The sequence below is a fragment of the Saccopteryx bilineata genome, chromosome 12, assembly GCF_036850765.1.
Source record: "Saccopteryx bilineata isolate mSacBil1 chromosome 12, mSacBil1_pri_phased_curated, whole genome shotgun sequence".
Lineage (NCBI taxonomy): Eukaryota > Metazoa > Chordata > Mammalia > Chiroptera > Emballonuridae > Saccopteryx > Saccopteryx bilineata.
Window position 1 is genome coordinate 51,352,342 of NC_089501.1, and position 14,110 is coordinate 51,366,451.

At 51.3% G+C, this 14,110-nt stretch overlaps 1 protein-coding gene across 2 annotated transcripts in view; it reads left to right on the top strand.

Annotated features, from left to right (window-relative positions):
* The first annotated feature begins 2,350 nt into the window (after positions 1 to 2,350).
* Positions 2,351 to 14,110, top strand: part of FNDC1 (fibronectin type III domain containing 1) — a 96,718-nt gene continuing 84,958 nt past the window's right edge. For both annotated transcript variants that reach the window (XM_066247691.1, XM_066247693.1), the window contains exon 1: positions 2,351 to 2,670. In XM_066247691.1, the coding sequence (XP_066103788.1) occupies positions 2,562 to 2,670 (109 nt within the window). In that variant the 5' untranslated portion in view covers positions 2,351 to 2,561. The remainder of the gene's footprint in view (positions 2,671 to 14,110) is intronic.

Consider the following 14,110-nt stretch of genomic DNA (forward strand, 5'->3'; position numbering starts at 1 on the left):
ACAGCGCCTGGGCCAACTTCTAAATCTGCCAACTGCAACGTGAAGACTGAACATTTAGAGATCTTGTCCCACCCTGATTTATGAATGCCTCCTCCTCAGACCGAGCTTTTTAATTCCACAGCATTAGAGTGAATGCACCCCGATGTCTGCCTATAGAAGTACGCACGGTTAAAAGAGTCCTGGGGAAAAGAGGGAATCAGAGAAGAGACAGGCAACATTTAGAACAGTTCCCATAAGCTTCACGGCCTAACAATCATGGCCATCTAGGGGGCGTATTTCTCTGTTACTTTGTGAGTTCTTGGAGGCAAGAGCTGCCCGAGCCTCAGTCACATTCCTATCCCCAGATCCTAACACAGTGCTTGACACAAAAATAGGTGTTCTGTAGGTCATGTAAAGGAACAGATTAATGAACGCTTTCTCTTGCTGTAGCTCAAGCCCTGTGCCCATAGACAAGTGGCAGACGACAGAACAGGACTACCTAGCAGCTTCCATGGCAGGGCGCCTGGACCCCACGGCAGAAAGCGAGGCTGCAGGCCTGTGGGCTTTTACATTATGGCAATAGACACATTCTCAATGTGAGTCCTTAACAGTTCATATGCTGGGCTGGGTATCTGACATCTTAATCCTTTAGGTTTCACTAATTCCCAGTGTATTTGTACAAGAGAACTTGCCTTGGCACTGCCTGGCAACAAGTTAGGACTTCTGTGCAGAGGAAGCGTGTTTCAGGCAATGATGGATTTATGGCAGGGTTTTTTCTTTTCTTTTTCTTTTTTTTTGAGGAGCACCATTTCTTTCCCACACCTTCCAAACCCTGCGGGAGATGAATGATGTGATACTGAGGTCTTGTGTAATTGTTGCCAGGAAGGACCGCTCACTGTTTGGATGATAAGGACGTGCTTCTGATGAGTCTGAACTGGACACGGGGCACGTGGAACATTCCCGTGCTCTCTGCCTTGACCCTGGGGCCGCCATCGCACATCTGAGAGAGAAGCGAGGTGTGGAGGTGCCCAGGTGCCACGGCAGCGGGCGTGCCCTCGGAGTCAGAGGGTTTGCCCTGGCCTCCCTGGTCTCTCGCCCTCACCAGCCCCTGCTGTGGGGGGGACAAGCCATCCCACCTCTCCGGGACTCGGCTTTCTCTTCGTAAAATCAAATTAGCCCCTCAAAGGGTGCTGTGAGGACCAGAACAAAATGGATACCGCTCAAGAAAATTTTAGTAAACACGATTTTATTGTACTGCTGGTGAGAAGCAGTCTCTGTCCTTTTCTTCTCCCGGGTCAAACTGAAGTGTGCATGCCTGCCTCTACCTTCTCTTTCCGCCCGTCCCCTCTGTTCCCGGAGCCCAGAGACGGCGTCCCTCCAGTCCCGTTGTGTCTGAGTCAGCGAGTTTCCCCGGGCGCTTGGGCTCGGTGAGGAGTTTCTGTCCCATGCCACTTTTAAAAGTTCTGTGCACATCACCACGTGTGTATGGTATGTTCAAACATGATGCTTGAAAAGAAATTAAAGAACCACCAGAGCCCCACTGAAGCCAGAACAAGATGATGTCAGCTGACGGTATGAGACACGTGCTTTCAGAACTCTGCTGGAGTTTTGAAAACCATTTGTGCTTGGTTTTCATTTTTCCACATGAAGCATGAGAACAGCATTCAAATCTGCCCCACCACATAGAAATGCCATGCCCGTCATGTGTATGAAGAGTGCTGAACCCCACGTGGAACTCCAGAGGCGCCCAAGGCCGGGAGCTGATCTCAGACAGGTGGGATCCTGGAGAGGGAGACCCTAAGGCAGTGTTAACATCAGAGGAATTGGAGGAAGCAAGGCCAGCCAACTCCTCGGCCTGGACTCCTCGCGCGTCCTTAGGGACAGCTGCCTCTCAAACCAGTGGATGCACTCCACTGACCAGACAGCAGGAGCCACAGCCTCTAGGGACCATAAAACCCTCTCCTGGGTGCACTGGGTGTGGAGGAGGCCGGGGGAGCCCAAGGAAATACCGCAACGTGCAGATGGAGCGAAAGGGTCCTGACCCCTAGCCTCAACGTTGAAACCAGAGGTATTGATTTAAGCCTTATATTTTAAGGGGACACAGGGCATTCATAGGCTTGGCAGCGACTGGACGCGATGGGCCATTTTCCAAGGCAGAAAAAGACAGAGGTTAGTCAATGGAAGGAACTTTCCCGGCCACTTCGTCCTGAATAGCAATCACGGGATTTTCAGAAATGCCAAGCTGGGCTGGGGCGGGAGTGGGGTGGATCTCGCACTCTGAGCCCCGGCCGCCGCCGTGCCGCTCTTGCCACCCCCGCCGCCCCGCCGCCGGCAGGGGGCGCCCGCATGTGGCTAAAAGGCGCGGCGGGTGGCTGGCGGCCTCAGTGCAGAGCTGGGCGGCTGGGACGCGGGTCGGGAGAGATCAGCTCAGAGCGGGGTGCGGCGGGCACAGCGCGGAGCGCACAACCTACGCGGACGGCGGGGACCCGACGGCAGCGCCGCAGCACGCCTCTCTCCCGACTCCGGCCCAGCGCCCCCAGACCCGCCGCCCCGCCCCGCTCGCCGTGCACCCGGGGCTCCCGATGGCGCCTGAGGCCGGGGCGCCCCCGCGCGCTGAGCGCCTGCTGCCCTGGGCGGCGATGCTGCTCCTGGCGGTGCTGCTGCCCGCAGCCTCCTCGGCGGGGGCTCCAGGTACGCGCAGCCCGTGCTGGGCTGCCCGGCTCTCCGCGCCTCCTCACCGCTTCTCTGCCTGCTCCGCGCACCACCCACCCCGTCTGTCGCTGCGGGGACTGCCACCCCGCTCTGTGCTGGCTGCATGTCATGTCGTGTCACTAACCTGTGCGTCCTCGTCGCTCGTGGGTCAGGGCGCGGTGGGGCCGCTGTAGACACGGAGTCTGGGCACTTGGAGCCGCTCGCGCGCGCGGGAGGAGGGAGCCGGGACATCCGCCATCGGCGCCAGGGGACCTCGGTGCCCGCAGTTTAAGCTTTGACAGGAACGCTCAGGGGCCGGGAGACTTGAGCCGTCTAACTTCCCGGGGAGATTCAGGCAGAAGTGGGGTGCGGGGAGGAAAGAGGCCGGCGTTGTGGCGGAGGTGGGCTGGTGCTTTCCTTTGCCCAGGATTTCCCCGCGACATCCTTCTCTGCCCCCGTCCACCTGCCCCGAAGCTAGGGTGCCCGTTGGTGGCAGAGAGGCAGGACTGTCCCAGGCGCGCGCGGGGACAGGCATCGAGCTGCGGCGGGCGGGTGCTACCTTGGCGCCCAGGGAAGCCGCGCATTTGCGTTTACGGAGTCAGCGTGCCCGGGTGGGAACTCAGGGGCCCCGAGGTAACGTTTGCCTTGAGCGGAGAGAGAGGGGCGTAGGCCAGCCGGGTGAGGAGAAGCTCACCCTTCCCCCCGGGAAGGCTGAGGCTGGAAACGGGATGGATGTGTTTCTTCTGGGCGACGAAATGTGAGCAACGCTTCTCAGAAAATGTCAGGTTTCTTGTGCGTCTCCCGCAGAGACACGAGTTGGTGGTGGTTCTTTTGTAACCCCGGAGACATTGGCGGCCCTTGCGTCCGCTCCCTGTGCAGGCATTTTCACACTTGAAACTGTGTGGCTTTTAATCATGTCATCGGTTTGCAGGAATGCAAGAAGTCGGACATTTTTGTCCATGCAGTTCCCTCCCAGCTGGGTTATAGAAATTCAGATGTGATTCCAGTGAGGACTTCTTCTTCTTTTTTAAATGATGCTATTTAGTGTCCCTGTTGCTCTCTTGTTGCAGGGGGAAGGGGGAAAGTTGGGGATCACATCGCCCTGTGATTCTTTCAGGGGGGCAGTCATGCACAATGCTTGCCTCGGGGTTAACAGCCAAGTGCTGGGGTGCCAGGTGCCACTTTCTCCCCTGTGAGAGTTCCAGGGGACGGTTTTGTTTTCCTCTCAGTAAGCAATCTCTAGTAAAGCAGTCACTAAATATTTTGTACAGTATTTAACAAGAATAAAACTATTTTAAAGTCTTTCGACTTCCCCACCATGGCTCTTGTTATTTTTTTCTAAATTAAAAATTTCTGAATGTTGTAAAAGTTTTTGCTTCAGAAAAGGGACTGAGACGGAACCAGTGCCAAGCGGGCTCTGTGACGATTACAGCTGCCTGCCCGTTAGACCCCACTGCCACCTGCCTGGGGCCGCTGCCGCATGAGCCGCGTGAGCGCGCCGTGCCAGGGTTGGGGTGGCGTCTCCCGGAACCCGGCCGTTGGGCACTGTCCCTTCCCTGGCCTTCTGCTCTCCGCACTGCTGAGCCGTGAAACATTGCAGCTCGAACTCCTGTGGGCGCTTCTCTCCGGTGTGTTGACCTGGGATGTGCAGTAAAGTGATGACCAGACTAGAAATGGACAAAGGGAGAAAAGCACATTTTGAAGTGAATAGTTACTGTGTTTAGATGAAATAATCGAAGGGAGAAGCAGGCGTAACCTGCAGAGAACTCTGTGAAAGAGATCATGGGGCAAATAAGTTCTTTCATCTGCTGCACTGGCAGGCTTCCTGCCTGACTGAGTCTGACAGCAAGGCCACGGCCACAGTGCTCTCTGTTTGACTTAGTGCATGTACTCAGCAAGCTGCTCGAATCAGGCCACCCCCCTGACCCCCAAACCTTTGGGGCTAGAATCCATGTCACGAAATCACTTAGAGCCACAGTAATAGTGACAGACCACCACAGTTCAGAGGGACATTCCTTAAAACAGATGATTTGCAGGACATAATGAGGATCTAAATAAACCCTTCAACTTGGTGGTCAATTAAAACATGAAACTAAATAAACAAGGGATGCCCCCCACCACTCCATGATGTTGCTTTCTGGGAGACATTTTTCTAAAAATATATGGAGATACACACATTCAGATACATTTAGAGCAGATATATTAAGATACCTTATCTTAGTGTAGTTATAGGTGATTTTAATTTTTTTTTCTTTAAAGCTTAAAGACTCTTTTAGGGAATCTGCAAGGTCAAACCTGTTTTCAAAGTAATACTAAGGTACTTTCCACCAGGTTGACATTTGCAGAGAAGGTGTAAACGCTTGGTGGGTAAAACTGCTGGTGTTTTAACATGAATCTAGTCATTGACACCACAATGAACTAGAGGGCATCTCATTTTCAGTCTTTGAAGTTCAGAAAAGATATGCCAGTTTCAATTAAGAATACCCTTAGTGCAACAGTAAAAGTTATTATTATTTTCTTTAGTGAGAGAGACAGAGAGAGGGACAGATAGGGAAAGATAGACAGGAAGGGAGAGAGATGAGAAGCATCAATTCTTTGTTGCAGGGCCCTAGTTTATTGACTGCTTTCTCATATGTGCCTTGACCAGGGGGCTACAGCAGAGTGAGTGACCCCTTGCTCGAGCCAGCGACCTTGGGCTTTAAGCCAGCAACCTTGGACTCAAGCCAGCAACCATGAGGTCATGTCTATGATCCCACGCTCAAACCAGCAGCCCCGCGGCTCAAGCTGGTGAGCCAGCACTCCAGCCTGATAAGCCCGCATTCAAGCTGGCAAACTTGGGGTTTCTAACCTGGGTCCTCTGCATCCCAGGCCAATACACTATCCACTGCGCCATCACCTGGTCAGGCTAAAAATTATAAAATTTACCAAATCTCTACCCTAGAATGCACATCCTTTTAATATTTTGTGTGAAGAAATAAGACACACAATGCACTTAGGTGCTGACTACCCAAGTTCAGTGGGAATCCCAAGGGAAAGCACTTGTTTGATAGTTTGAGTTGTACACTGAACTAGCTCCAAGAACACCATATTTACCAGAAAAAATGACTACAGACAAGCCAGTTATTCTGACTTGGGCATTTGGCAGACAACGTCTCAAAAATGAAGAAAGCAGGGCTTGCCACTTCTAGTAAAATAACCGCTGGTTTATCTTGCCAGTGATAAAATTTGAGCTTTCAAGTGAAAATTAGAAATTTTGCCATCTCTCACATCATACATTTGAAAGCTTTTTAATACTTAAAACCTTTTGCAACAAGATCCATGGTGATATAAACGAATGTGATTTTTAAATACTGTGTTACAAAACACGTCAACATTTAAGGGATCTGCATGACCAAGTAAACCAAGTAAAGCCAAGTGACCAAGGCAGAGTGTTACAAAATCTTGGCTGGCTAAATGACCCATCCAAAGTTCAAGGGAACCCAGTGGATTTTTAATATAACAAAATGTGAAATAATTTTTCACAGGGTTTCAGGTTCTACATTGTAACTAACCTTGAAGAAACTGCTCCTTGATGAATTTTGCTGTAGCATCAAAGATTTCCCCAGGTCACCCATAGGCTGTTTCAGTATTTTTCCAACTGCATATCCCTGTGAGGTCAGATTTTCTTCAGGCGCCTTCACCGAAACAACATACTGCCGGAGACTGAAGTGTCTTCTGTCTTCTGTTAAAGAGATTCGCCAAAGTGCACAACAATGACACCTTTCTCATGATTTCTTTTTGTTTTGGAAAGCAGCCATTTTTTATTTATTTATAAAATACAGTTGTTGTTTTTTAATATGTCAACATGTAATAGTTTACTATTGCTCTTTTAAAAATAAATGAATGAATACTTCTTAGTTTTAATTTCTAGTCAGTAGTTATTGATAGATAAAAACCCACATGAACACCCTCTGTAAGATCCTCATGAGTTTGAGAGTAGAAGGAATCCGGAGAACAGAAAGCTGGATGACTACTGGTTTCCGGAAGGGAAGTAGGTTCAGCATCAGGACTCCGGGGTTGAAGTCTTGGCGCTGTCCTTCCCCTCCACGTGGCCCTTGGCCCCGTAGTCCGTCTCCACTGGACCAAGCCAATGGGCAGATTCCTTTTATCGTTAGACGCCCCCAGGGGCTCTTCCGTGGCCCAGCCTCCCTCCAGCTCCACAGTGTTCCTCCTATGTCTGTTCTCTTTGAGAGGAGGGGTGAAGATGCCCCTTCCTTGTACTCTGTGCATTGGAGCCCACCAGCTGAAAGACCAGTTTTATTTATCAGCTGAGCACACAGTTCATCACTGTGGAATTAGAGGCTGTCACAGAATTGCAGAGAGACAATTCATGTCCAGGAAAGCTATCACTGGACAGTTCCAGAGCGCCTTACCAAGACCATGCATCTGTCTGTTTAAGCCATAAAGGCCCATTCCCTGAAATCAGGCAGGGGAGGAGCGAGGGAGGGGAGGAGGGAAGGAGTGGAGGCTGTATAAGTTTCCCATTGCTGTTGTAACAAATTACCACAAACTCAGTGGCTTCAATCCAGACACACTTACTAGCTTTTAAAGTTTGAAATGGGTCTCAGGGGGCTCAACTCGAGGGCTGGCTCCTTCTGCAGGCTTGAGGGGAGAGCCCAGCCTCCCCATTCCCAGCTGGTCGAGGCGCCCAGGTGGCCCCACTCACGACCTGTCAGCGGTCACTCCACTCTGTCCACGCCTCACCTTCTCTGGGTCGGACTTTCCTGTATGGTCCTTCGTGTGCAAGGCCCCTTGTGCTGGCACTGGGTCCGGGGACAATCTTCCATCTCCGGATCTTTAATTTAATCTCACCTGCCGGGTCTCTTCTGCCGAGTGAGGTCACATTTACAGGCTGCAGAGACAAGGACGTGCACATCTCCGGGGGCCCTTGTCTATCGCAGCGTGGGGGTGGGCTTCGGAGACGAGCCCCCTAGCGCCTTGCTGGTCATGGAACAGACTTCTTGTCACTGTTCCCTGTGGACTTTGGGGGTTTCTTGAGTTACAATGAAACCTCTCACCAGGAGCTTTATCTTAAGTAGACACTATAGAGGTGAGTGTTTACAGGCAGAAAAATAAAGCAGATAAAAGACTAGCTCTGTGTCTACTCACTAACGCACGGAATATTTTCGTTAGGGTGTGTCAGAACCTCAAACCTCGGTACCTCTGAGGAGAGGGAGGAGCTGGGGGAGGGGAGGCAGACTGTCTCATCATTTCTGTCTCCCCTGAGTAGATGTGTGCTTGAGCGTTTGGAATCCGGGAGCCGTTGCTCATCCATGTGAGCGAACACCCTCTTTTCCTTCCTTCTAGAAGTCATCCTTGTCTTAATAACAAGGACTATGAATTTAATCCATTTTTCTTTGGAATTGTGTTATTATTAACGAATTAAGAAAAATTCTCCGCTATGGGCCAGATGGTTAAACTTTAGAAATTCTTGATACAGAACTTTGTGATGTCATGTGGAGAGCAGTTTTTTCTCCCAGATGACTCCCTGTCCCTTTTCCCTTCCAGCCCCAGCGGGCAGCAGCGCTTGCGCCCCACGACCCTTAGAGGGCGCTCCTGGCTTTCCCGCAGCGTTTCCACCTCCCTCTGACCCCCCCCTCCCGCCCCGCCCCCAGGAGCTTTCTAGAGTCAAGAAGAGAATTAGGTCAAACGTTCAGTTATCTGCTTTGGTTTTCCCTTAATGTTTGCCTTTCCTTTTTTTCAGTTTTCCTACGTGTTAGTAAATTTCAGGTGATCGTTGGTGAGAAAACCTAAACCCAAAGCTGGGTCAGCAGCCCCTTAAGCAGGTCCCTGGCTGAAGCTGCAGCCCCTGGCGGAATGTGGAGGGACGGGGGACACCCAGGGCTGGCAACTGCCTCATGAGCACTGAATGCCAGTCTTCAGGGAGGCTTGACTACTCAGCCTCTCTAAGTGCCCCCTCCACCCTCAGAGCATTCTCTGTATCCGGGGAGCGCAGTGCGGATTCCAAAGCAAAATACCTGCAAAGGGGCTCAAGCTGGTGACTCACAGTTCCCTACCGTGATCTCTTGTATGGAGAGAGAGTGGTAAATGACAAAAATATAATAGCATTCTAATCTATAAGGCACAATCTACTTAACTCTATTTTTATGAGTTTTTTTTTAGGTATGCATCTTAACTTCTTTTTAATAACAACTAGCAGTTAAAAGTGTCACACGGGTTTACCGTTTCCCTGTATGGCATTTCATTTCATTTTCACGTTCACAGCAAGCTTGTGAAGTCGGCATCAGTCTCGGTTCAGGGGCTCAATCGGTGTTCCCAAACTCAGAAAGCTAGCATGCGGCAGTCCCAGGATTTGGACCCTGGTGTTCTGGATCCAAACCCCAGGCTCCTCCTGTGGAGGCTCCCGGTTCTTCCCATTAGTTTGGGCATTTTGTGTATTTCCCTTGCTTTTCTTATTTAGGCTGGGGTGAGGGGCACCGCCATCTCTGATTTGCTCAGGACGTCCTTCTGAGTCCGGTGCTCTCCTCCCGTTGCCACTGGCTGCTGAGAACGGGTGTGTCGCCCCCTGAAGCTGTTCATCCCGAGTAGGGCTTAACTCAGGGGTCTCAAACTCAACTCGGCATGTGGGCCGCAGAGCAAGATCACAGCTGTTCTGCGGGCCGCACTAGGTCTACAAAAGGCAAGTGTTACGCAACACTTTTCTCACTGCAGTTGAAAACAAAAAAAAGTCAGTACAACAAGCACAATCGTACATGCAGTTTACTCAGTGTCACAAAACGACCAGAAACTGTAGTTCGCATCACAACTGCTGTTAACTAAGCTAATATCTAGCTAGGATGCTAGAGAAATGAAAAATACAAGTCGGCCCCTAGGCTTACTTAATTTTATCCAAAATATTTTGAACTTCATGGATTAGTCTGCGGGCCGCATAAAATTGTTTGGCGGGCCGCATGCGGCCCGCAGACCACGAGTTTGAGACCCCTGGCTTAACTTAAGGTGAAGTTGGAGTCAGTCTTGTCCCTTGTTACAAAATATATTTGGCATTTGGATATAAGCAAGGTCCTCACTGGGGGAAGTGCCCTTTGCTTAGCGGGTCCTGGGGCAAGTTTGCCTGCCAGGCCAGTGCCCTGGGTCTAGTTTGTTGTTTAAACCCTTCAACATTTTATACAGTGGTTGTCTGAGAATGTTTGATCCTCATGATGGAATTCACAACTCTGAACCTGCCAGCCTTGTGTTTTAACCAGAATTCAAGTTTGTTTTTTGCAGACTATTTAAATCCGGGGCGGAGGGTGGGGGAGAGGATGGAGACAGTGCGGTGCACGTTAGGACAGTGCCAGGGGGAAGCAGGCTGGACAGTCCAGGACAGCGACGTTTGAGCTGGGTTTTGACAGCGGCTGGGCGTTAGTCGGAGAAGGAAGGCCGGGAAGGACATTTCAGGAGGAGGAACATACCATGTTGCATGCGTGAAGGCAAAGAAGCAAGAAGCCACGTGACACGTTTGAGACACAGGAAGTTCTGGGTGGTCCCTGCAAAGTGTTATCCTGGGGTGACAGTGGCATTCAGGGCTGGAGGGGTCAGCAGCTCAGGAAGGTCCTAGAGCTTGACCAAAGCAACCGTCATTACCGAAGGAGTGTCCGTGGTGTGGCACATCACTGGGTTGGTGGAAGGTCACACGGGCCCCGAGGGGAGGACAGCTCTGGAGTCAGGCCAGATGATGCCTCTGTCCTTCTATGTCTGCTTATTTATGTGGGGTTGGGGGAGGGGTCCTTCATTACAGTACAGACCCAGCTGACTGTCTGTACCTTCAGTCCTGTCGGAAATGGCCCCTATGTGCTAGAGAAGTCCCATTTTGGAATGGGTTCCAGGGAATGGGAGTCCCGTGCAGTCACACTTGGGCAGACTGGCAGACTTCGCAGCCAAAGAGCACTGAACAGCACAGTAAAGGCTTTGGGGTCTGTGGACAGAACTCACTGTGGTTTCTAAGGAGAAAACCCTGAGTAGCTCTGGGTGCTAAGTCACTTGCATTACGGAGAAAATCAGTGGACATAATTTACGTAGATTTTGACAGTCTGGATAGCGATGCTCCACTCTGAAGCTCACCTAAAAATCAACTCATTCCAAGGTTCAGAGCTGTTTGGTCACAGGCAGATGGCCGGACAAAGCGCTTAGACCCTGCCGGGGATGAGCCTGTGCTGTCCTTGGGAGAGAGGTGGCCAGTGGGTCCCCTGAGTACCAGTGTTGCAGCTGGAAGCAGTTAGCATCGCAGTCCACAGTCTGACCAGGGTGTGCATTAGGGCGCGTAACTGGAGCTGACACCAAGGTGGTGTCACTGGATAGACCGCTATCCAGTGGTCTGAAGATGAACTCTCCGGTGGCCACGACCTTCAGGGCTGGGCAGTGTGACAGAGGCCCAGGCCCCGAATGGCAGGTGTGGCCTCTCAGGAGCTCAGGAGAAGCCACCTCCTTCAGGTCAGGCTGCTGGGCAGACGGGTCCCCGTGTGCTGCACCCTGAAGGACCAGGCTTGGGGCTGCCGATGACAATGGGCATCGTGCCCTGTCATCGTGCCTGTCCCGGGAGTGGGCTGCTCCCTGTGTTCGCCATGGGTCGGGTTCCGAGGGTGCTGGGGGTGACCATGTGTCTGTCCTCTGCTCTGGGGTGTTCTTTCCCCAGGCATGAGGGCCAGGGCTTTTAACTTCGCTGTCGGCATAAAAGATTCTTTTCCAAATGGTTTTTTAATGTTTTTGAGATAGCTGAAGATTCTTGTGCCTTCCACTGGTTTCTCCCAGAGCGAAACCATATAAAATCACTTATACCAACAGTGTAATAAATACCCCAGTCAGGAAGCTGGCATCCTGACTGGCATCCAGTGTGTGTGTGTGTGTGTGTGTGTGTGTGTAAGCTGGCATCGGTATGGTCCATTGTATGTGTGTGTGTGTGTGTGTGTGTGTGTGTAAGCCAGCATTGTATGGTCCATTGTGTGTGTGTGTGTGTGTGTGTGTAAGCCAGCATTGTATGGTCCATTGTGTGTGTGTGTGTGTGTGTGTGTGAGAGAGAGAGAGAGTCAGGAAGCCGGCACTGGTATGGTCCATTGTGTGTGTGTGTGTGTGTGTGTGTGTGTAAGCCAGCATTGTATGGTCCAGTGTATGTGTGTGAGTGTGAGAGTCAGGAAGCCAGCACTGGTATGGTCCAGTGTGTGTGTGTGTGTGTGTGTGTAAGCCAGCATTGTATGGTCCATTGTGTGCGTGTGTGAGAGAGAGAGAGAGTCAGGAAGCCAGCACTGGTATGGTCCATTGTGTGTGTGTGTGTGTGTGTGTGTGTGTGTGTGAGAGAGAGAGAGAGAGAGTCAGGAAGCCAGCACTGGTATGGTCCATTGTGTGTGTGTGTGTGTGTGTGTGAGAGAGAGAGTCAGGAAGCCAGCACTGGTATGGTCCATTGTGTGTGTGTGTGTGTGTGTGTGAGTCAGGAAGCCGGCATTGGTATGGTCCAGTGTGTGTGTGTGAGTGTGAGAGTCAGGAAGCCAGCACTGGTATGGTCCAGTGTGTGTGTGTGTGTGTGTGTGTGTGTGTGAGAGAGAGAGAGAGAGAGTCAGGAAGCCAGCACTGGTATGGTCCATTGTGTGTGTGTGTGTGTGTGAAAGAGAGAGTCAGGAAGCCAGCACTGGTATGGCCCAGAGTGTGTGTGTGTGTGTGTGTGTGTGTGAGAGAGAGAGAGAGAGAGAGAGAGAGAGTCAGGAAGCCAGCACTGGTATGGTCCATTGTGTGTGTGTGTGTGTGTGTGTGAGAGAGAGAGAGAGAGAGAGAGAGAGAGCCAGGAAGCCAGCACTGGTATGGTCCATTGTGTGTGTGTGTGTGTGTGTGTGTAAGCCGGCATTGTATGGTCCATTGTGTGTGTGTGTGTGTGTAAGCCAGCATTGTATGGTCCATTGTGTGTGTGTGTGTGTGTGTGTGTGAGAGAGAGTCAGGAAGCCAGCACTGGTATGGTCCATTGTGTGTGTGTGTGTGTGTGTGTGTGAGAGAGAGTCAGGAAGCCAGCACTGGTATGGTCCATTGTGTGTGTGTGTGTGTGTGTAAGCCAGCATTGTATGGTCCATTGTGTGTGTGTGTGTGTGTGTGTGTGTGAGAGAGAGAGAGAGAGAGAGTCAGGAAGCCAGCACTGGTATGGTCCATTGTGTGTGTGTGTGTGTGTGAGAGAGAGAGTCAGGAAGCCAGCACTGGTATGGCCCAGAGTGTGTGTGTGTGTGTGTGTGTGAGAGAGAGAGAGAGAGAGAGAGAGAGTCAGGAAGCCAGCACTGGTATGGTCCATTGTGTGTGTGTGTGTGTGTGTGTAAGCCGGCATTGTATGGTCCATTGTATGTGTGTGTGTGTGTGTGTGTAAGCCAGCATTGTATGGTCCATTGTGTGTGTGTGTGTGTGTGTGTGTGAGAGAGAGAGAGTCAGGAAGCCAGCACTGGTATGGTCCATTGTGTGTGTGTGTGTGTGTGTGTGAGAGAGAGAGAGAGAGAGAGAGAGTCAGGAAGCCAGCACTGGTATGGTCCATTGTGTGTGTGTGTGTGTGTGTGTGTGAGAGAGAGAGAGAGAGAGTCAGGAAGCCAGCACTGGTATGGTCCATTGTGTGTGTGTGTGTGTGTGTGTGTGTAAGCCGGCATTGTATGGTCCATTGTATGTGTGTGTGTGTGTGTGTGTGTAAGCCAGCATTGTATGGTCCATTGTGTGTGTGTGTGTGTGTGTGTGAGAGAGAGAGAGTCAGGAAGCCAGCACTGGTATGGTCCATTGTGTGTGTGTGTGTGTGTGTGTGTGTGTGAGAGAGAGAGAGAGAGAGAGAGTCAGGAAGCCAGCACTGGTATGGTCCATTGTGTGTGTGTGTGTGTGTGTGTGTGTGAGAGAGAGAGAGAGAGAGAGAGAGAGAGAGAGAGAGTCAGGAAGCCAGCACTGGTATGGTCCATTGTGTGTGTGTGTGTGTGAGAGAGAGAGTCAGGAAGCCAGCACTGGTATGGCCCAGAGTGTGTGTGTGTGTGTGTGTGTGTGAGAGAGAGAGTCAGGAAGCCAGCACTGGTATGGTCCATTGTGTGTGTGTGTGTGTGTGAAAGAGAGAGTCAGGAAGCCAGCACTGGTATGGCCCAGAGTGTGTGTGTGTGTGTGTGTGTGTGTGAGAGAGAGAGAGAGAGAGAGAGTCAGGAAGCCAGCACTGGTATGGTCCATTGTGTGTGTGTGTGTGTGTGTGTGTGAGAGAGAGAGAGAGAGAGAGAGAGAGAGCCAGGAAGCCAGCACTGGTATGGTCCATTGTGTGTGTGTGTGTGTGTGTGTGTAAGCCGGCATTGTATGGTCCATTGTGTGTGTGTGTGTGTGTAAGCCAGCATTGTATGGTCCATTGTGTGTGTGTGTGTGTGTGTGTGTGAGAGAGAGTCAGGAAGCCAGCACTGGTATGGTCCATTGTGTGTGT